At 40.9% G+C, this 23,252-nt stretch overlaps 2 protein-coding genes across 2 annotated transcripts; both read right to left on the bottom strand.

Moving 5' to 3' along the window:
- Nucleotides 1-1,642: 1,642 nt before the first annotated feature.
- On the bottom strand, nucleotides 1,643-5,790 carry LOC131929340 (tubulin beta chain). The gene is made up of 6 exons (XM_059285450.1): nucleotides 5,632-5,790; nucleotides 4,080-4,416; nucleotides 3,589-3,716; nucleotides 3,094-3,416; nucleotides 2,629-2,869; nucleotides 1,643-2,407 (listed from the first exon to the last, which is right to left on the bottom strand). The coding sequence occupies exons 1-6, from the start codon at nucleotides 5,686-5,688 to the stop codon at nucleotides 2,156-2,158; spliced, it is 1,338 nt and encodes a 445-aa protein (XP_059141433.1). The 5' UTR covers nucleotides 5,689-5,790; the 3' UTR covers nucleotides 1,643-2,155.
- Nucleotides 5,791-13,492: 7,702 nt separating this feature from the next.
- On the bottom strand, nucleotides 13,493-23,033 carry LOC131929359 (endoglucanase E-4). The gene is made up of 11 exons (XM_059285496.1): nucleotides 22,853-23,033; nucleotides 22,575-22,701; nucleotides 21,952-22,110; nucleotides 18,458-18,642; nucleotides 17,943-18,102; nucleotides 17,441-17,552; nucleotides 17,020-17,173; nucleotides 16,087-16,231; nucleotides 15,195-15,360; nucleotides 14,731-14,921; nucleotides 13,493-13,675 (listed from the first exon to the last, which is right to left on the bottom strand). The coding sequence occupies exons 1-11, from the start codon at nucleotides 23,027-23,029 to the stop codon at nucleotides 13,644-13,646; spliced, it is 1,608 nt and encodes a 535-aa protein (XP_059141479.1). The 5' UTR covers nucleotides 23,030-23,033; the 3' UTR covers nucleotides 13,493-13,643.
- Nucleotides 23,034-23,252: the final 219 nt, after the last annotated feature.

Raw genomic sequence — 23,252 nt, 5'->3', positions numbered from 1 at the left:
TCAGCTAGCAAAGTATGAAGTGTGGAGTCAGCTAGAAAAGTATGAAGCGTGGTGTAAGCTAGCGCTAGCAAAGTATGAAGTGTGGAGTCAGCTAGCAAAGTATGAAGTGGGGAGTCAGCTAGCGAAGTATGACGTATGGAGTCAGCTAGCACAAACAGTTTATCCAAGCCACTTAAATATTTCTTTCAATAACTGGCTGTTCTATTTGACCAAAGACAGAATTACTACACATATAGCTGTGTTGTGTGCCCATTACTACACATATAGCTGTGTTGTGTGCCAATTACTACACATATAGCTGTGTTGTGTGCCCATTTCTACACATATAGCTGTATTGTGTGCCAATTACTACACATATAGCTGTGTTGTGTGCCCATTACTACACATATAGCTGTGTTGTGTGCCCATTACTACACATATAGCTGTGCTGTGTGCCCATTACTACACATATAGCTGTGTTGTGTGCCCATTACTACACATATAGCTGTATTGTGTGCTAATTACTACACATATAGCTGTGTTGTGTGCCCATTACTACACATATAGCTGTGTTGTGTGCCCATTACTACACATATAGCTGTGTTGTGTGCCCATTACTACACATATAGCTGTGTTGTGTGCCCATTACTACACATATAGCAGTGCTGTGTGCCCATTACTACACATATAGCTGTATTGTGTGCTAATTACTACACATATAGCTGTATTGTGTGCTAATTACTACACATATGGCTGTCTTGCGTGTCGATAGAATATTCTGCCCCGCTCTTCCATTATGCTGAGTAACAGTGAGCGCCCACTGCGGCGGCCAAGGGAGGTTAGTGTGGGCTCAAACTTGTGTCTTGTGTAGTCACATGATAAGGCGTCCATATTTGATTCCAATGATCTCATATGTTCAATGGTCTGACAAGGGACGTAAGCAGCCACGCAGACAACTCTGTTATGGCAACGTGCTTAGCAACCGTGTTGGCTCGGCTAAAAGGAAATACCCCTCCCCTCAATCCTTATAGGGCTTGTTAGTAGGTCACCCATTTATCGTTTTCAAACTTGCCAGATGGCTTTTTTTTTTACAAACTAAATGTGAATATTTTTATTAAATCGGTAAAAAATAAATGAATAGAAAAGTTACTTCCGCTATTGTTAATTTATTAAAAATCGTAAACAATGATATAGATAGTCTACAAGATGTAGGCTAGCGTAAAGAAAAATATAGCCTACGAAAAATTGTGTTTTTAAAGAAGCGTACAGTTTGTTATTTATTTGAATCCATAACAAGTTGTCATAAGCGTAGCTACAATGTTACCGGTAATATTTTTAATAGGACAGGGTATTTAATTTGATTCTATTATAACTTTCATATTTCGAAAAGTAAGCAAATATAATGGTTCCCAGCTATACGAACAAAATAGCCTTAAATTTAAAAAAAAAATTATTGTTGCATTTTAGAGGTTACATTAAACCATAATCGAGTGGTGAAACTAATTATTTAGGTACTTTGGTGAAAGTAAGATAGGGCTTTAGTCAGATAAGAAACTTATGATTTGGTTGCATTTGTGTAAGCAAATCTTGACCTTCTATTGTTAAACTAAACATCCATAATTTCTTATCATAATTATAAAACACACCAACAAACACTTATTACCATGTTTGAATACTTTATAAACCATAACAAAAATGTTATATTGATAAATCTTAGCTCATTATTAAAACAGACAATCAGACGGACACAAGACAGAACTTTTCTTCATCCAATCAACAAGTGTTATTTGAAGAATTCAACCAAACTTCCTTGCAGGCGTCCATTAAATATATAAATATCAGCATGATCGATTACTTTATATCGGCATGATCGATTACTTTATATCGACCTGATCGATCAGCTGGCACAATGTTCTTTTTATATCGGACAATGATGTTTGTCATGGAACATTGAGGTAAGTCTTGCAAAGATATGGAGGGTCATTCGAAATTTTGGCCCATTTTGTGACGGTTGTGAGGGCCCTGTGTCTTTACGGCGGCTCGAGTGGCCTAAACGCTGCATAAGCTTGAGCTAAAATGTTATAAATAAAACAATGTACAGTTGTTTGTTTCACTGCATGTTTTGTATCAAAAGGTCAGGTGGAATGTGGGGTCTGGCAGGGTCCGGTGGGTTGGTTTATGCCTCCTCTTCACCCTCCTCCTCCTCAAATTCTCCCTCCTCCTCAGCGGTGGCGTCCTGGTACTGTTGGTACTCTGAGACCAGGTCGTTCATGTTGGACTCGGCCTCAGTGAACTCCATCTCGTCCATGCCCTCACCAGTGTACCAGTGGAGGAAAGCCTTACGACGGAACATGGCGGTGAACTGCTCAGAGACACGTTTGAAGAGCTCTTGGATGGCGGTGCTGTTGCCAATGAAGGTTGAGCTCATCTAGAGGAAACAAGTTCAAATACACTTTACACATGTGACTAAGGTAAACGTGTATTGTAATACATTATTTTACAACACAGCTATACCGATAGGTTTGTATGTACACCAAGCAGGTATGAATATATGTAGGTTTATATATGTATAATAGGTCCAACAATACAATCAGTGAGTTTAAACCCACAGCCCTATAGGTTTAAAATAACAGTGTAACTAGTACTGACCTTAAGACCACGTGGTGGGATGTCACAAACTGCAGTCTTGACGTTGTTGGGGATCCATTCAACAAAGTAGGATGAGTTCTTGTTCTGGACATTCAACATCTGCTCATCAACCTCCTTCATGGACATGCGGCCACGGAATATGGCGGCAACGGTCAAGTAGCGGCCGTGTCTGGGGTCACAAGCAGCCATCATGTTCTTGGCATCAAACATCTGCTGGGTCAGCTCTGGCACTGTCAGGGCTCTGAAATTTTAAAGACGTTTGGTTCATGACAGCAGTACATTTCAAAATGTGTTTCTCTTAAATGTGGGAAAGGCTTTTTTAAACATTTGTTTCAACTAGTGATAAAGTAATTCTTTGCTCAAATGTCAAAGCTAAGCATTACTGTCAAGTGACACGTCAGAGGTCATGTGTCAGTGACACATGTCAAAAGTCGTGTGTCAGTGACTCAGAGGTTGTTGACCTACCTGTACTGTTGGCTACCACGAGATGTGAGGGGAGCGAAGCCTGGCATGAAGAAGTGGAGACGAGGGAAGGGGACCATGTTGACTGCCAGTTTCCTGAGGTCAGCGTTCAACTGACCAGGGAACCTGAGGCAGGTGGTGACACCAGACATGGTGGCACTGACCAGATGGTTGAGGTCACCATAGGTGGGGGTGGTGAGTTTCAGGGTTCTGAAGCAGATGTCATACAAGGCTTCATTGTCAATGCAGTAGGTCTCATCAGTGTTCTCTACCAGTTGGTGCACTGAGAGGGTGGCGTTGTATGGCTCAACGACTGTGTCTGATACCTGCAAGGGATAAACAACTCCATTAGCTTGACACCTTTAAGTATAAACATGACACCTTTAGCATAACATCATTTGTATCAATATGAGAATTATGTTGGTTGTGAAATGTTAAAAGCTAAACCCAGAAACTGAACAAAATAAATCAGGTGTCAACAATGCAAGCATCACTTACTTTGGGGGATGGGACAACAGAGAAAGTGTTCATGATTCTGTCTGGGTACTCTTCACGGATCTTGCTGATGAGGAGTGTTCCCATACCTGAGCCAGTGCCGCCTCCAAGAGAGTGGGTGAGTTGGAATCCTGGTCAAAGACAAAAGTCAGTTGAAAACATTGCAAGCATACCATGTGTTTGAATTGTAATTCAACATTGAGTGTGTGAGTGTACGATTTGTAATTGACCTATGTATGATGTGAGTGGTATGCATGTAACTGACCAATGTGTGATGTGACCAATGTGTATGTGTGTGTGTGTATGAATGCTGTACTCACCCTGCAGACAATCACAGCTCTTAGCTTCCTTGTGTGTATGTGTGTGTGTGTCTGTGTGTGTGTGTGTGTATGAATGCTGTACTCACCCTGCAGACAATCACAGCTCTCAGCTTCCTTGTGTGTGTGTGTGTGTGTGTGTGTGTGTACGTGTGTGTATGTGAATGCTGTACTCACCCTGCAGACAATCACAGCTCTCAGCTTCCTTCCTTACAACATCCAGGACGGAGTCAACCAGCTCAGCGCCCTCTGTGTAGTGACCTTTGGCCCAGTTGTTGCCAGCACCTGACTGTCCGAAAACAAAGTTGTCAGGGCGGAAGATCTGTCCGAATGGGCCAGAGCGGACACTGTCCATGGTGCCGGGTTCAAGGTCGACCAGGATGGCCCTGGGGACGTATTTGCCTCCTGTGGCCTCATTAAAGTAGACGTTGATTCTCTCTAGCTGAAGGTCACTGTCACCGTGGTATGTGCCGGTGGGGTCAATGCCATGCTCGTCTGAGATGACCTCCCAGAACTGTGCAGGTAGAAAATAGCCAGGTTAGAAATGGGATGAGAAAAGTACAACGCTGATGTAAAGCTGTTTATAAAGTATGAGTAGGCCTAGTGTTTGTTTATGAAATGTGAGAAGACCTAGCCATTGGGCTGTTTTTGCATTGAAATTAACTTAAATAAAGGCTGACGAGTGGGTAGTGGTTCAATGCTGGTGTTTTAATAAGCTTCTTTGTAGTTTACAGCGTCTGTTTCTTTTGTTGGTCTGTGGTTTGTTTGTTTATTTGTGGGCTTGTTTGTTTATGGATGTGTGGAAAATCTTGTATCTTAGTTTAATCGACTTTTAATGCAGCAATTTTGTTCAAGCTTGCTAGTTATATTCGTCTCCGATAACAATGCAAGAATATATAATTTGTAATTTAATTAGACATAAGGTTAATCATTTAAATTTAATAAAAATATTTCTAAATTCAATAATTAAAGGGGAGATCTAAAACTATCGATTCATTCGATCAGCTAGCCGACAAGAGAAGGGGCAGATGATTGTCTTTCAGATATCTTAAGTTACAGGTCGGGTTTTAAAGCAAATATTTTAGTCGTATGTGGTGTCGACTTCATAAAATAAAACAACAATTAAAAACCGTATACAATACTGCATTGACAATAAGAAAATAAAACAAACTTTGTTTTAATAAAAGCTTTGGTCGCTCACGAAATCTATCACACAGTTTTAAAGATCAAACATTTCTTTAAAGAAAGCATATTTATTCAATGTTCTTATTTTTTAGTGAATTTAAAAGCTTGTTTTTTTTTAAAAAGTTAAATTTTAAAAAAAATGTATTTGTCATTTTAAACCCTCATGTATTATAAATTAAAACACTTCGTGACGTCACACATGTCACATGACTTATGCAAGAAAACAGCGCTTGTCTAGAGGAGAGAGAAAGAAATCAATTCCCCCCCCCCCCCCCCGCTTCTATCTAGAACAATCGATCGTGCTTAGGTGTGTTGTCGGCGATACACAATATGGCTGATCATTACACGACACACTTTAAGAATTAATTCAAGCAAATAATTATAAGATTAATGTGCTTTAAAAAGCAACCTCCGCAGGCCCTCATTACACTAGGCCTATTAGACCTATTTTCTAGATTAATTCCTCGTGACTAATAGTGTAGCTCATAAGATATATATTGTATGTATTATTAGCATAGCAAGATGTAAAAAGTGTTGTGCTTACCTTGGCACCGATCTGGTTACCGCACTGTCCAGCCTGAAGATGTACGATCTCACGCATCTTGATGTGTTGTGTCTAGTGGGATGGCTGGTTAATACAAAACTTGGATCTGCTTGGAAACTAACCCTACTGCGGCGAGCCAGTGGTTTTATAAAAAATAAACGTCACGCCCACAATGCAAAGCGCTGTGGTGACTACGGTTGCCGACTGGAAAGTATCGGCAGCCCTATCGATTAGCCGTACCCTATAGTCCACTGGGTTTGTATCGCAGTTATCGATATTTGAATCTATGAGGTTATGTTTGGGGGCTGGGGTGAAAGTATGTGAAAGGCTTAGACAGGGAGGTTTATCCTAGGTTTAGGAACAGGTTTAGACTCAATTTAAAGACAGGATTAGGGATAATGTGAGTATGAGGTAGATGTATCGTTATAGACGATACCAGGTCTGTGAGTATGTGGGTATGGCTATTCAATCTGCACTGTTACTTTTGTCAATCTATACATACAGACCTACATTTGGGCAGCAGGAACCAGACGAACATAAAAGGGGGTGAGGGGGGGGTGAAACAAGCTAGGCAGGTAGAGGGAGAGGTGTCACTGTTTGTGTGTCTTAGTTACGCCGGTAGTCACGTGGGACCACTGACGCCACTATGTAGGCTCGATTCAATTCATTCAACGCTAAGTATAATACCTGTGTTTAGTCAGGGCTGTCGCTAGGTGTTTAAACACAGGTGTCACAGTGTCTCCCCACCACCATTAGACTATACACGCATAGATTTATATACAAAAACACATATATAGGCTCTGTACACACACACACACACACACACACACACACATATATATATATATATATATATATATATATATATATATATATATATATATATATATATATATATATCGGCTAGTGACTCGACTTGACTAAATGAGTTGGAGGAGGCCAACTATGCAACCTATCATTGTATGTATGTTGATGGGTATTTCCGTAGACGCAATATTGTCTCATTATTTAAATAAGAAGGCTATTTTATCGAACCTTCAATAAGTAGGTCTAGGCTACACGGCTACATCTACGCTGAATAACGCAAAAAAATATTTTTAAACGAATCTGATATTTCATGAGTTATCAAAACTGCTTTCCTAATGAAAAGATTTATTGACAAAAGTGGTTTAACTTGGTGGTTGACGTCACTAGTCGTCTGGTGGTGACGAATGGTGTGAACAATTCGAGACGAGCGCTAATAAAGGGCAGGTACCACTCGTGTGTCGTGTCATGGGAGTAGTAGCTGAGTTGACCATTGGTCGCCACCTCCCATTTACAGCGCCCCCCCCCCCCCCCCCCACTCCTGGCACACTCAGCTAAGGTTTAGCCAACAGGAACACGATTAAAATTTAAACATTAACTTGTGGTTAGAGAAATCGATTGAGTGATTGATTGATTGATCGACAGCGAGTACAGAACAATTCATAAACAGGGGGAGGGTTGGGGAGAAGGAGGAAGCGATCGACTGCAACTTATCCAAGACACACTGTCAACACTAGTTGGTCTGTTTTAAATGGGGTCTGTTTTACATGGGGTCTGTTTTAAATGGGGTCTGTTTTACATGGGGTCTGTTTTACATGGGGTCTGTTTTACATGGGGTCTGTTTTACATGGGGTCTGTTTTACATGGGGTCTGTGTTACATGGGGTCTGTTTTACATGGGGTCTGTTTTAAATGGGGTCTGTTTTACATGGGGTCTGTTTTACATGGGGTCTGTTTTACATGGGGTCTGTTTTAAATGGGGTCTGTTTTACCTGGGGTCTGTTTTACATGGGGTCTGTTTTAAATGGGGTCTGTGTTACATGGGGTCTGTTTTACATGGGGTCTGTTTTACATGGGGGTCTGTTTTACATGGGGTCTGTTTTACATGGGGTCTGTTTTACATGGGGGTCTGTTTTACATGGGGTCTGTTTTACATGGGGTCTGTTTTACATGGGGGTCTGTTTTACATGGGGTCTGTTTTACATGGGGTCTGTTTTACATGGGGTCTGTTTTACATGGGGTCTGTGTTACATGGGGGTCTGTTTTACATGGGGTCTGTTTTACATGGGGGGTCTGTTTTACATGGGGTCTGTTTTACATGGGGTCTGTTTTACATGGGGGTCTGTTTTACATGGGGTCTGTTTTACATGGGGTCTGTTATACAAGGGGTCTTCTTTTTCCTTAAATATTTGATCCTTCCCATTCCCCACCTGTGCCCAAACGGTGAGTGCCGACCCCAGCCCCTATACCCAAACTGTAAAACTGACGTGTTGTCACATGACCTGGCAGCCATGTTGGATCCCAACGATTTGGTGTTCAATGGTCGGGCAGGGGACGTAAGCAACACACAGACAACTCTGTTATGGCGCCTCCCTTAGCAACCAACTGCGTCTGTCCAACAGCCCCCCCCCCCCCCCGGCCCTTTCATAAAGCCACAGTTGTAGTTCTGCCAAGTCCCAGGGGTTAAGTAAAGGAATTGAATATTGATTAGCCGGCCATTAGAGTTGTATTCAAATATAGTCGTTTTATTTTGTTGTTGGAATGTGGTCCGGCTAGATTAGAACTTTATTTATATATAACACTTATGGTTTGCTTGTATTGGTTAAGGTTAGTCTAGGCCTTTAGACAAATAAAACGTATATTTTGGTTGTATTGGTTAAGGTTAGTCTAGGCCTTTAGACAAATAAAACGTATATTTTGGTTGTATTGGTTAAGGTTAGTCTAGGCCTTAAGACAAATAAAACGTATATTTTGGTTGTATGGTTAAGGCCTTTAGACAAATATAAAACTTATGTTTTGATTAAAGTTAAGTTTTATAAGACACCGTTGTAAACAAACAAACAAACAAACAAATATTTAATCTGGAAATTATTGTTACGACGTTTGAAACTTTTAATAATTTAAAAATATTAAGTATATATTTTTAGCTTGTAATTAAGCGAGACAGAAACAAGACGTTTACACTAAGTCAGACAGATACAAAACGTTTACACTAAGTCAGACAGATACAAGACATTTACACTAAGTCAGATACAAGACGGTTACACTAAGTCAGACATATACAAGACGTTTACACTAAGTCAGACATATACAAGACGTTTACACTAAGTCAGACATATACAAGACGTTTACACTAAGTCAGACATATACAAGACGTTTACACTAAGTCAGACATATACAAGACGTTTACACTAAGTCAGACAGATATAATACGTTTACACTAAGTCAGATACAAGACGTTTACACTAAGACAGATTTAAGACGTTTACACTAAGTCAGACAGATACAAGACGTTTACACTAAGTCAGACAGATACAAGACGTTTACACTAAGTCAGACAGATACAAGACGTTTACACTAAGTCAGACAGATACAAGACATTTACACTAAGTCAGACAGATACAAGACATTTACACTAAGTCAGACAGATACAAGACGTTTACACTAAGTCAGACAGATACAAGACATTTACACTAAGTCAGACATATACAAAACGTTTACACTAAGACAGACAGTTACAAGACGTTTACACTAAGTCAGACAGATACAAGACGTTTACACTAAGACAGAGACAAGACGTATTGTTCTGAGCTGTATTTTCTCATGCATAGAACACTGCCCTTCCCTCTTACAGGCGATCATGAAATATATATCGCCTTGATCGATTGCTTTAGCCTGCTCAAACTGGCTAAATAATCTCTTCAGGTCCTTGCTTTGTTTAGCTGACTGGCAAAAGGCCGAATTCTTTACAAACCTCTAGTGCGATTTTAAAAAGTTTGATTGGAAATAATTATTGTGAGAACCGTGCGGATTGGAAGAGGTTTTTTAAAATATAGCAAATAGTCACCCAAATCAATGGTAGAATCGTACATTTATCTAGAATCTTTTACTATGTGATGAGTTACACATTGAAAATTTGTTTATTTGGCAGTGCTTCTTCCAGGGATCTCTTCTCGGGGGGGGGGGGGGATAAGCCCCCGGAGAAAGTCTACCGCCTTCCCCCGAACGAAATGGAATTTCTTGGTACGTCTTCGGACATTATGGTGGTCATGGGACATTTCGGTGGGTTAGGGGACATTATGGTGGGTTAGGGGACATTATGGTGGTCATGGGACATTACGGTGGGTTAGGGGACATTACGGTGGGTTAGGGGACATTATGGTGGGTTAGGGGACATTATGGTGGGTTAGGGGACATTATGGTGGGTTAGGGGACATTATGGTGGGTTAGGGGACATTATGGTGGGTTAGGGGACATTATGGTGGGTTAGGGGACATTATGGTGGGTTAGGGGACATTATGGTGGGTTAGGGGACATTATGGTGGGTTAGGGGACATTATGGTGGGTTAGGGGACATTATGGTGGGTCGGGGGACATTACGGTGGGTTAGGGGACATTACGGTGGGTTAGGGGACATTACGGTGGGTTAGGGGACATTACGGTGGGTTAGGGGACATTATGGTGGGTTAGGGGACATTATGGTGGGTTAGGGGACATTATGGTGGTCATGGGACATTACGGTGGGTTAGGGGACATTATGGTGGGTTAGGGGACATTATGGTGGGTTAGGGGACATTATGGTGGGTTAGGGGACATTACGGTGGTCATGGGACATTACGGTGGGTTAGGGGACATTATGGTGGGTTAGGGGACATTACGGTGGGTTAGGGGACATTACGGTGGGTTAGGGGACATTATAGTGGGTTAGGGGACATTATGGTGGGTTAGGGGACATTATGGTGGGTTAGGGGACATTACGGTGGGTTAGGGGACATTATGGTGGGTTAGGGGACATTATGGTGGGTTAGGGGACATTATGGTGGGTCGGGGGACATTACGGTGGGTCAGGGGACATTATGGTGGGTTAGGGGACATTATTCTGGGTCAATGGGACATTATATTGGGTCCTCTCGCCTTACCCGCAGGACCTGTAAATATGTGTCACGTGACAATTGTGTGCCCTCTGACCTCCCGTGTTGAACATGCCGAGACTCCGATCTTAGATCGATAACGTCAATGTATTCATGCGCCGCTCGTACATGTGTGTGTGTCTGTGTGTGTGTGTGTGTGTGTGTGTGTGGCTGTGTGTGTGTGTGGCTGTGTGTGTGTGTATGTTGGCACCTAGCGGCAACACAACAGGCTGATATAGATAACGTGACGTGGACATACCGTTAGTCATAGATTATTGTGATTAGCCTGAATGAATGGGTGATTAAGTCAGGGCTATTTTTAGAAGCACCCAACTTACTAGTTTGTTATATTTACATTTTCAAGAACAAACCGACAGTAAAGTTTAGAAATTTCTAAGTTTCTTTTTTTAATCCATAGATTTAAATAATAATAATATTCCTAAAAAGAAAGCTAATAATCTATATTTTTGCATTCAAGAAATGGTAAAATTCTGTTTATACATTTTCGAAGTCCACAAGTCGAGTATTTTTTTAAATCTACATTTTTTTCTTTGAGTTATATAGATAAACGTCTAAACTCAATCAAGTTAAACAATAGAAGAAAAAACAAGTAAAATTTCAGTGAATGAGACAGATCTATGTCGACCAAAGAACGCACTAAATATAAGCTTCTACCTTTTATTAAACAAATAGGCTACGCTGTTCGGTCGCGAAAGCTGATCTAAGGGGGGTAACAAGTACAAACAATTGTATGAGGATTGTGCTAATCTCCCTTGACTGTGTTGAACGAAATGAAAAAAACGTAGCTGGATGTATGGTTTGACTGAGTGGTTAATTTCTACATGCTGTGGCCTGTTGAGACGATTGAAGGTCAAGGTCATGCAGGCTAGAGGTGAGCAGCTCTGTTAGAGGCGTAGGGGGGTGGGTGGGTTGGTGGGGGGGGGGGGGGGTTGACTAAGCGAAATGTTTTAATTTAAAAAAAAATCAAAAACCCTCCCCTTCCCACACAATGTAAATATGAAGGCGTCCATGTGACGTCAGAGGTGTGCACCCCCCCCCCCCCCAGCACTCATGAAGGTTAATGCTGGTGACTGCATCAGTTGGATAAACTTTGGTGTCACCTTTCCGAATGGTGTCACCTGGTGCGGTCACCATCCTCCGCCCCCAAATTTTGACTCTAGTGACTAATTAAACGCACACACACGGCATGCACACACACATACAAGCACAAACACCTATGTAAGATGAGTTCATTACATGCTATGATAATAACAAACTTCTTTTGATGTGCTTCAATTCTAACATATTTATTTTTAGAAGTGGCATTTTCACTTTGACTTAATTACACAAACACAACAATTTAAAAATAAAACGCAATTTTAAGAAAATTAAACATCCATTAGTGTTGTGTTTTTAAAAACTGCCCACAAAATAAAAGATATTTTACTTGTGGTAAGAAACATCATTCATATTTCTGTTTTCCATAAGGACATATAATAATATTAACCAAAATGTTTACAACAAACTTACATCAAAATGTCCAAGTTCCCACATACAACTCTTACATGTTTACAACAAACTTACACCAAAATGTCTAAGTTCACACATACAACTCTAACATGTTTACATAACACTTACACCAAAATGTCAAAGTTCCTACATACAACTCTAACATGTTTAGATAACACTTACACCAAAATGTCCAAGTTTCCACATACAACTCTAACATGTTTACAACAAACTTACACCAAAATGTCCAAGTTCCCACATACAACTCTAACATGTTTACAACAAACTTACACCAAAATGTCCAAGTTCTATCATACAACTGTAACATGTTTACAACAAACTTACACCAAAATGTCCAAGTTTCCACATACAACTCTAACATGTTTACAACAAACTTACACCAAAATGTCCAAGTTTCCACATACAACTCTAACATGTTTACAACAAACTTACACCAAAATGTCCAAGTTCCCACATACAACTCTAACATGTTTACAACAAACTTACACCAAAATGTCCAAGTTCTATCATACAACTGTAACATGTTTACAACAAACTTACACCAAAATGTCTTAGTTTCATCATACAACTCTGACATATTTATAACAAACTTACACCGAAATGCAAATGTTCACGTATACACAAAAAGGGGGAGCATCAATCACCATGGAGACGAAAGTAAACAATAAATACTGACACAATCAGATATACATTGAATTGTGGTCCTGCTCTAGAACTCCGAGTTGATAATTCAATTAGAATGTTATGGTTATTGTTTCACTCTTGTGGGAATGTTACGATTAACATTTCAGTTGGTGAAGGCATTTAATTCAATAACAAACTGGCTCCAATAACTTATGAAGACGACAGTACTTGAATCAATTTAAAAGTTAAAATGTTTTATATGCAAATGTTAACCCCACTGAATGCCACTTTTGGGGTCACCACACACACACCACTGTGAATGCCACTTTTAGAATCAGCCACTGTTGGAGAAATTGGCGTGAAATCTTTCACATTGTTGCAGTGATTTCAAATTTGTCAAATGTTTGCTATCTTTTCTTTCGAAATAAAGTTTCTAGACTTGTTTGTTTCAGACATTTGTCTTTGCAAATGTTTTAATACAAGTGTAGTTCAAGCGTTTCAGCGCATTTAGCTCTATTGTTTCAGAACATTTAGCTCAATTGTTTCAGAACATTGAGCTTTAGTGTCTCAAAACATTTATATCCATTGCTTCCTTAAATTTGTCTTCTCCATCACGTCAGAACATCTGATTCCAATTGTTTCTTTTTTGTAGTTTCTCTTGTTTGACAACTTTCGTTCTGAAGCTTCAAGTTTTTAGTTGAAATGTTTTAGAACATTTGTTGTTTGAGAGACCTCGAGTTTTTATTTGAAATGTTTTAGAACATTTGTTGTGCGACACACCTCAAGTTTTTAGTTGAAATGTTTTAGAACATTTGTTGTGCGACACACTTCAAGTTTTTATTTGAAATGTTTTAGAACATTTGTTGTGCGATACACCTCAAGATTTTATTTGAAATGTTTTAGAACATTTGTTGCGCGACACACCTCAAGATAGCTGGAGCTCAACATGTTTCAGTGCTGTGGGCAGATACAAGTTCTTGTTAGATAAATTGATACATCCAAACATTTTTACTCATAGAGGAAAAATAGAATGCTTGTAGTAGGGTAAAACACTATAGTGAAATAAAATAAAGAGGGACTGATCTCCACTCAAGTTTCTCGTATATATAGCAGGAAGAAGGGTGGCACTTACATTGCACTCGGGCTATAGACATGTTATTTTTATTCATTTTTTAAGCACTTAAGAAGAAATTACGCACCAAATGAACACAAATAATGTGCGTATAATAGCGCAGAAAGTTAGTAGGCCAACTTTATAATGGAAACATTAATTAAATTTTAAAATTTTAAAAAGTTAACCAAACATCTAATTCACAAATCTAAGTCACTATTACGTCACAGTGTTATACTCATCGAGTGAAAAGTTTGAAAGAAATCCATACAGTATAAGTAAGTGATCTTTTTTAGAGAAATTGGAAAGAGCATAAAGTCACGTGAAATCATTCAAAATTCGACAGAATTAAGAGAATGAGATCTAATACCTATGTACAACATTTCGTCCTTCTAACCGAAACGATACTCAAATTATCGGTAATTTAGAAACCAGAAATAAGACATCAGTTCCGGTTACCAGAAATTGCTTAAAAGTTGATAGAAAATCATAAATTTGATATACATAGTATGTACCTATTTACCAAACGGTAATCAGTATATCGTGGTTACGTATCCACACACACACACACACACACACACACAGACAGAGAGACGAGCTTGCAAAATTTCCCCCATCCAGTAAGGTGTAAAATATCGAGATTTGTCAAAATCTCGACTTAATTTTTTTTTGCACGATTACAATATTTTCTCATACCCTGTATACGAGAGAGAAAAATACAACCCAATGACAACCAGAAAACACGACAAGGCGATGGAACAGCTAGAAACGCAATAAGGTAATAAACAGCTAGAAAACACACGACAGAGCTGAAACAGACAACACACGACAGAGCTGAAACAGACAGCACATGTTCGGGATGAAACAAGAAGAAACAAGAAGACAACAGATGTTGACCAACCTGCAACAGCTGACTGGAAGCCGCCATTATAGTCACAGCCCACCTCGTTGTGGATGTAGTCGTCTCGCTCATCCTCGTACTCGTCATTCCGTCCCGGGCCCCCCACCAGGGCCCCGTACAACGTGTGGGCGTTGGGGCCCGTCTTGGTGTAGTCTGACCAGCTGCAGTCGTAGGGCGGGGGGCGGCAGGAGCTGCAACAAAAGTACTGGGGCGTCAGATATTGTGGGGCGCCAGATATTGTGGGGCGTCGCATATTATGGGGCGTCATTTATTTTGGAGAGCTTCTCATTGTGGGGCATCAAATATTGTGGGGCGTCAGATATCATGGGGCGTCAGATATTATAGGGTGTCAGATATTGTGGGCGTCATTTATTTTGGAGCGTATCTCATTGTGGGGCGTCAGATATTGTGGGGCTTATAAAACTGCTTATGTCAAGGTGTATAGTTGACGTATGAGAATTTACCTGGAAGCGTGGTGTGGCCTTGTAGGAGGGTCATGGCCGTAACCTATGACGTAGCTCCTCCCCCCATCCCCCAGCATGTAGTGTATCTGACGTTTGGCCCACTGGCGGTAGGACTTGCTCTCCACGTTCAGGTCGGCGGCCACCAGGGATATGAAGGCCATGTTAGCTGGGAAGAGAGATGTTACTGATAAGTGTGATGTGTTGATGTGTGAGGATGTTGCAACCAGAAACCACAAAAAGACCTGGGTCACACCTAATTGTGAAATATAAATGGGCTATGCTGACAAGTTTTGCTGAGCTAGTGACGCGAGAATGGTGACTCAAAAGAGATGAAAATCGAGAGGCAGGTGACTCAAGAGGCAGGTGACTCAAGCCCGGTGACTCCAAATGTTTGACATGCTACAGGTAGCTTGAGTTAACTCTGTCTGCTTGTGCTGATTGTCCTCTGCACACAAGAAGAGTTTCAAATGGTTGTAGCAATACATTCAGTCTCTGGTCGACTTTTTCTTTTATTTAAACAATCTTTGGGTCTACTTACACTCTGACACAGGTAATTTTTTTTTGGGGGGGGGGGGGAGGGGGGTAATTTCCAAAAATAAAATAGTCCATTAACTTTTGATACAATTATTAAGATATTTATTAAATGTGTACCTAGTAATTTCATGAACTAACCCCCACCTCTTCCAGTCAAGTGACTGACCCCCGTCCAGTCAAGTGACTGCCCCCCCCCCCCCGCCCCCGTTGACTGACCCCCCACTCCCGTCTATTCAAGTGACTGACCCCCATGTCCAGTCTAGTGACTGAACCCTCCCAGCCCCCGTTCAATCAAGTGACTGACCCCTACCTCCGTCCAGTCAAGTGACTGACCCCCCCATCCAGTCCAGTGACTGACCTGTGTACCGCAGCGTGCCCCAGTCATCCTTATAGGCCAACCCTTTAGGCGTGTAGTGGATGGAGCCACCAGGCAGCCAGTCGTAGAAAATCTTCTCGATGTCGTGCTTGTACTTCCTGTCTTTGGTCAGCTTGTACAGCAGGACCTACATGTGGGGTAGGTCAAGGTGGTTGCAGGTTAATCAGGTCATGCTAACCAGGTTAGTAGGTCAAGGTGGTAGCAGGTTAATCAGGTTAGTAGGTCACTCTGACCAGGTTAACAGGACATTCTAACCAGGTTAGTAGGTCAGTCTAACCAGGTTAACAGGTCATTCTAAACAGGTTAGTAGGTCATTCTAACCAGGTTAGTAGGTCAAGGTGGTAGCAGGTTAATCAGGTCATTCTAACCAGGTTAGTAGGTCAAGGTGGTAGCAGGTTAATCAGGTCATTCTAACCAGGTTAGTAGGTCAAGGTGGTAACAGGTTAATCAGGTCATTCTAACCAGGTTAGTAGATCAAGGTGGTAGCAGGTTAATCAGGTCATTCTAACCAGGTTAGTAGGTCAAGGTGGTAGCAGGTTAATCGGGTCATTCTAACCAGGTTAGTAGGTCAAGGTGGTAGCAGGTTAATCAGGTCATTCTAACCAGGTTAGTAGGTCAAGGTGGTAGCAGGTTAATCAGGTTAGTAGGTCACTCTGACCAGGTTAACATGTTATTCAAACGCTAATAAGGTTAGCAGTTAGATATAACATAAACTAGTTGGTTGATATATATATATATATATATATATATATATATATATATATATATATATATATATATATATATATATATATATATATATATATATATATATATATATATATATATATATATATATACAGACACATCAAGACCCCCGCCTCCTACATAGCATGTGATGCATGCTTGCTACTGCACGTCATGTGATGTACTAACCGGAAGTCCACAACTTTTGTCCGCCCAGCTTTGAGCCCAGCAGTCGGGGGCCCTGCCGTACCAGTGCTCGGCCCGCCTGAGGTAGTGTCTGTTGTCTGTGGCCCGGTAGAGCCAGGCTGCGGCCCACGCCAGCTCGTCCTCGTCGTTAGAGGACCTGGGGGTGAGTATTCTAGCTTAACGCTATAACAGACTTAAATAATTACAATTTACATAATTAAAATTAGTTGAATGGAGGGGGCTAATTCTGAGGTAAGAATCAGGCTGATGTCATGTCACCATATGATGACATGTCACCATATAATGTCATGTCACCATATGATGTCATGTCACCATATGATGACATGTCACCATATGATGTCATGTCACCATACAAAGCAAGATGTCACACAGCTGTATACAGGATCCACATGTGAAAACCTACGCATAAAACTCCGCGGCACTCTCGATGCTGTTGGAGTATGGACCTCGGTAGTTTTCAGCGAACTCAAACAGTTCTTGGGCGTGCTGTAGCAGACGTTTGGCATAAGGAGGGTCTGTGGATTACAAGGACGTCAGACAATCATTTGGTTGATTCGACATTCTCTCGGGTTGATTAAAGAATGTTTTAAAGAATATTCTCTACCACACACTTATGCAGTTTTATAATATGACACCATCATAAGCCTACATCATAAACTCAGCACCTCATCATCCAGCACACACTTACATCATTTTACAATCATCCACCAGCTTATCTACATACCTACATTATTTAAAAATAATCCACCACGTGTACCACCACACACCACCACACACCAACACACACTACCACATACAACCAAACACACCACACAAACCACCACACACCACCTCACACACTACCACGCACACCACCACACATACCACCACACACACCACACACACCACCACATACCACCACATACCTACATCAACAAAGACGAGATAACCTGCTGCCATTGATGCAGCTGTTTCAGCAATGACGTCACTACCTGGTAGGTCAGGGGTCAGTTTGAAGGCGGGTCTGTCCATGTCCATGTCCTCGGGTCTGCCCCAGTAGGTGTGGTCGATGTAGGGGTCACCCACCTTGTGTGGCAACGACAAGCAGGTGTTTAGTGTAGTAGAAGCACAATTTGATGTCGTCAGGTTGAAATTTGAATGTAACACCTGACTGTGGGACTCACCTGACTGTATGACTCACCTGACTGCATGACTCCGCTGTCTGTATGACTAACCTGACTGTGTGACTCACCTGTCCATAAAAGACGTACTTCTCTGTATGACTCCTCTGACTGTATGACTCACCTGACTGTATGACTCACCTGACTGTATGACTCCGCTGTCTGTATGACTAACCTGACTGTGTGACTCACCTGTCTATATGACTCATCTGACTGTATGACTCCCCTGCCTGTATGACTCCCCTGCCTGTGTGACTCACCTGTCCATAAAAGACGTACTTCTCTGGGTGAGCCTTGATGAAGTAGTCCAGCGGCCACCTGACACAGTCCCGCATGTCCTCCAGGATACCAGACGACCTGTAGGCGTCAGGGTACTCGACCAGACCCCACAGCAGCATGCTGGAGGCTGAGGCCATGGGGAGCCCGAACTTGATGTAGTCGCCAGCTGAGGACACAGTGGGGGGGGGGGGGGGGTTTAGAAAAACGTTGGTGAGATTTTAGAAAACATTTTGGTGGCATTTTTGAAAACACCTTAATGGCATTTACAACCACACACTGAAACTTACAATAAAACAACCACACAATCAAACAAGCACACAATCAAACTTACAAACCTACAGCCACACAATCATACAACCACACCCTCAAACTTACAATCATACAAGCACACACTCAAACTTACAATCATACAGCCACACACTCAATCTTACAATCATACAAGCACACAATCATACAAGCACACACTCAAACTTACAATCATACAGCCACACACTCAATCTTACAATCATACAACCACACACTCAATCTTACAATCATACAACCACACAATCATACAAGCACACACTCAAACTTACAATCATACAACCACACACTCAAACTTACAATCATACAACCAGTGGCGGAACTAGAAAAAATGGGCCACCCCGCAAAAATTTTTTTTGGGCCCCCCATATATATATATATATATATATATATATATATATATATATATATATATATATATATATATATATATATATATATATATATATATATATATATATATATATATATATATATATATATATATATATATATATATATATATATATATATATATATATATATATATATATATATATATATATATATATATATATATATATATATATATATATATATATATATAAACACACAATACGAACATAGGATACTCATTTCTGGCCTGATCGGGTTTTGAAAAAAAAAATTCAATTAAATCTAATCACAACAACATGTCATGTGTATCAGTGGCGGAACTAGAAAAAAAGCCTGGATGACACTGCCGCCGGTTGTATTCAAGTAGTAACCTCATCCGCTTATGCAGGATCACGGGGCGCTAAATCACATATTTCCGTTGGGAGTCCCCACACAAATATGTACAAATGTTAGGCCTATGACAGAAACCTTTGCGGGGCTGTACTCAACAGCTTCCCAAGTTTTCATGGCGATTGGGTGAATGATGCAGTAATGCATAATAATAATAGAGAGAAAAATGTTTTTCACATGTACAACTGTATGTGGCCAGGTCACGCGTTGGATAACCTTCTGATTTAGGGGAGGGGGGGACTAACAAAAAGCCAGACCCTCACACACCCCCACCTCAATGACTATTAATAATGTTCAATTAATTCTAAACGCTCTAATTAATTTCTAAATAATTATATAAAAATAATCTTACCTGCCCTGCTTTGTGAATTAGATGTGCCTAATACTATGAAAGTAAATTAATATCTGTTGACTAGATCTAGTGCTGTCTAGTGTCTGACAAAATGTGCTGAAGTGGTGAATCGTACGGTTAGGAAGTAGTTCATAAACGATACATTTATCTCCTCGATACTTGTGAGGTTGAGAAGGAGGGATGGGATAGGGGTCGGCTCGGGAAAAAACTTGAAAGGGACAACAAACGCCTTGATCTATGTACGTCAGCATCGCCCATTGTAAAACTTACTCAGGGGAGATAATTTGAAGTATAGGCCTTAAAAGTTTACTATGATATTTCTTGTAAAAGCAAAAACAAGTAAACGTATATAAAACTGAAGTTTCTAGTATTATATTATTTTTTTATTATTTGTAGGATACAAGATAGTACAGGATACAAATTCAACCACTATCACAAACACATATTAACATTGAAAAATGAACAATGGATTTCGGGTCCCTTACCAATGCCGCAAATAAGAACCGCGCATCATGAAAGCCCACTTCATATGTAGCGGCTTTTCGTGCTATGGACTTTGTTGTTTTTTTTTAAAGAATTTTGCCGGCAACTGTTTTAAATATGTAAAAAAAATTGTCGACAATTTTTTAACCCCCTTTTTGGTCCCCATCCCCTGCCCCATCCGCCACAGTACACTTTGGAGGATCGGTCAAACAGTTACGTGTCCTCTATTTAGCTATCAAAGGGAGGGGGGGGGGCAAAGAGTCAAAGAAGTCATTCAAAATTTGAAGAGTTGCCTATATTTTACACTGTAGTTTGTGTAATGGATTTTATCTTTTGCGGAAGAGCGTGGTATAGTGACTGTAAAATAAAGATAATCGTACCGCAGCTACAGTGTTTTTCTTTTACAAACCAAATATTAAGGCAAAAATTAAATTCAAAATTTAAAAAAAATATTAATTTTGGTCAGCCGTGGGCCCCTAAACGGCCTGCCCCCCCCCCCCCCCCCCCGCGCATTGCGGGGTCTGGCGGGACTGTAGTTCCGCCCCTGTTCATCAGGTAAATGAACAACTACTGACTAGTGTCTTTAACAAAATGTGCAGAAGTGGTCAGTTTACAGTTCATAGACGGTTCGTTAATCTATGCATTACATAAGAGTAAGGGTGTGGTGAGGGGTAGAGGGGGGGGGGGGAAGAGAGTTGGGAAGGGAAGAGGACAAGAAAGCGCCGATAAACATCTACATCAATAGTGCCGACTTTTTCCGATCGTCTAGAACAGGGGTCTCCAAACTATGGCCCGCGGGCCGGATGCGGCCCGCGAAGTCCTCTCATCCGGCCCGCGGAGATCTTTTTGTCTAAGGAAAAATCGTTTGTTGGTGATGGTTGAGGACCTTTGCCCAGAGAAATCAAAGACATGCCTGGAAGAAACTGGCCCCCAAACTGAAATTCGATAGTTAATGTGGCCCTCGGTCTAAAAAGTTTGGAGACCCCTGGTCTAGAAGACCAGGATAGTCGCCTCGCCGCAACATTTCCCCAGCCCGATTTCAAAGTACCGGCACAGTCAAATTTCAGATGCTTCGCTGAAGGGAGATAACTTAAACTTTTACAAGTTTATTGATACAGTTGTTAAAGTAAAAATTAACGCAATTATAAATGTATGAGATCGAAATAAATAATTATATTTTTTGTAGAATTCAGGCCAGTAGTTTAAACACACAATCATAGATATGTTTTTTAATAATGTAAACAATATAACAATGCTTTTTTGTTCTCCTAATCGACGCCACTAAAAAAGAACGGTAGGCTACGTCTTTGAAGTTGTCTATATGTCTGGCGGTCTCTCGAGATATAGTCTGTGCATTTTTCTCAAAGACATTTGCCGACTATCGTGTTTGTTTGTAACTGTAGAAGAAAGATAACTCTACCTCCATCTAATTTAAAAAAAAAATTTTTTAAATAATTTTGCCAGGATTTTTGGGTCCCCAATCGGTCTGGGCCCCCCCCCCCCCGCATTGCGGGGTCTGGCGGCACTGTAGTTCCGCCCCTGCCCTGCATACAACCACACAATCAAACTTACAATCATACCATCCACCAGAAAGGTCTTCTCCGTTGTCCCCCTGATCCTCCAGGGCTGAATGACCTCGCCACTTGACCTTCCTGTTATCTGGCAACCAGCCAGAACGCTGGACTTCGAAAAACAAAATGGACTTGTACAAAACTTCACCGTAGTTGTACCCTGTGGAACAAACACAGCTTTACCCAATGGTGTAGGTGTGGCTAAACTTTACCCAATGGTGTAGGCTAGGCTAAACTTTAACCAATGGTGTAGGCTAGGCTAAACTTTAACCAATGGTGTAAGACAGACAAACTTTGTTATTTTTGCAATTATATTTTACGGCTAAAATAGTTTAAAGTACTTATCTTTCTAATATATAAATCTAGTTAAAAACTTGACTTACTGTATTCTAAAAATCTAGCTAAAAACGTGACTTACTGTATTCTATAAATCTAGCTAAAAACGTGACTTACTGTATTCTAAAAATCTAGTTAAAACGTGACTTACTGTATTCTATAAATCTAGCTAAAAACGTGACTTACTGTATTCTATAAATTTAGCTAAAAACGTGACTTACTGTATTCTAAAAATCTAGCTAAAACGTGACTTACTGTATTCTATAAATCTAGCTAAAAACGACTTACTGTTGACGCTGGGTGGCCAAGGTTTCTTGGGTATCTTGGGTGGTTCTGTCTTGTTGGCCTCGTATAGTGGGATGAACGGCCAGAAGTTGTGTGTTGGGAGTTCGAAAAATTCTTTTGATCCGTTTTGCTGAAGTTTCAACAGAAGGCGTGTGTTATTCATAGATCTATGTGCATATCAAGATACATACAAACCTCACGCTCTTTCATAGTTACCAATATTAGGAAAACAATAACATTCCCATTCACTTCCCCCACCCCACCCAGCTCGCGACCTTCACCTTTTTAAACTCCGGCTCCTCCACGGGGATCCAGGGCCAGAAGTTGTGGGCCGGCAGCTGGATGTGGTCGCTCCCCTGGCTGGAGTTTTTGGGCGCGGCCAGGGGCACCCAGGGCCAAAAGCTGTGCTCGGGCACGTAGATGGTGATGTTGGGGTTGATCAGGGGCCGGATCAACATGATGGTGGAGGCCTGGTCCAGGAGAAGGTGGATGAGCAGAATGGGAACTACGTCATACAAGGCCATCTTGGTACGTTGGAATACCAGAGATTGAGGTCAGATTGTGTGGAGGTTGGGTCAGCAAAGATTGTGAGGAGGGTCAGTTAAGATTGTGTGGAAGTTGGGTCAGTTAAGATTGTGTTGACGCTGGGTCAGTTGAGATTGTGTGGACGCTGGGTCAGTT

The sequence above is a fragment of the Physella acuta genome, unplaced genomic scaffold (assembly GCF_028476545.2).
Source record: "Physella acuta isolate Inbredline_101_S28 unplaced genomic scaffold, ASM2847654v3 ptg001618l, whole genome shotgun sequence".
NCBI classification, from domain to species: domain Eukaryota; kingdom Metazoa; phylum Mollusca; class Gastropoda; family Physidae; genus Physella; species Physella acuta.
Note: the sequence above shows the minus strand (reverse complement) of the source record. Positions and strands in the feature narration are given on the sequence as shown.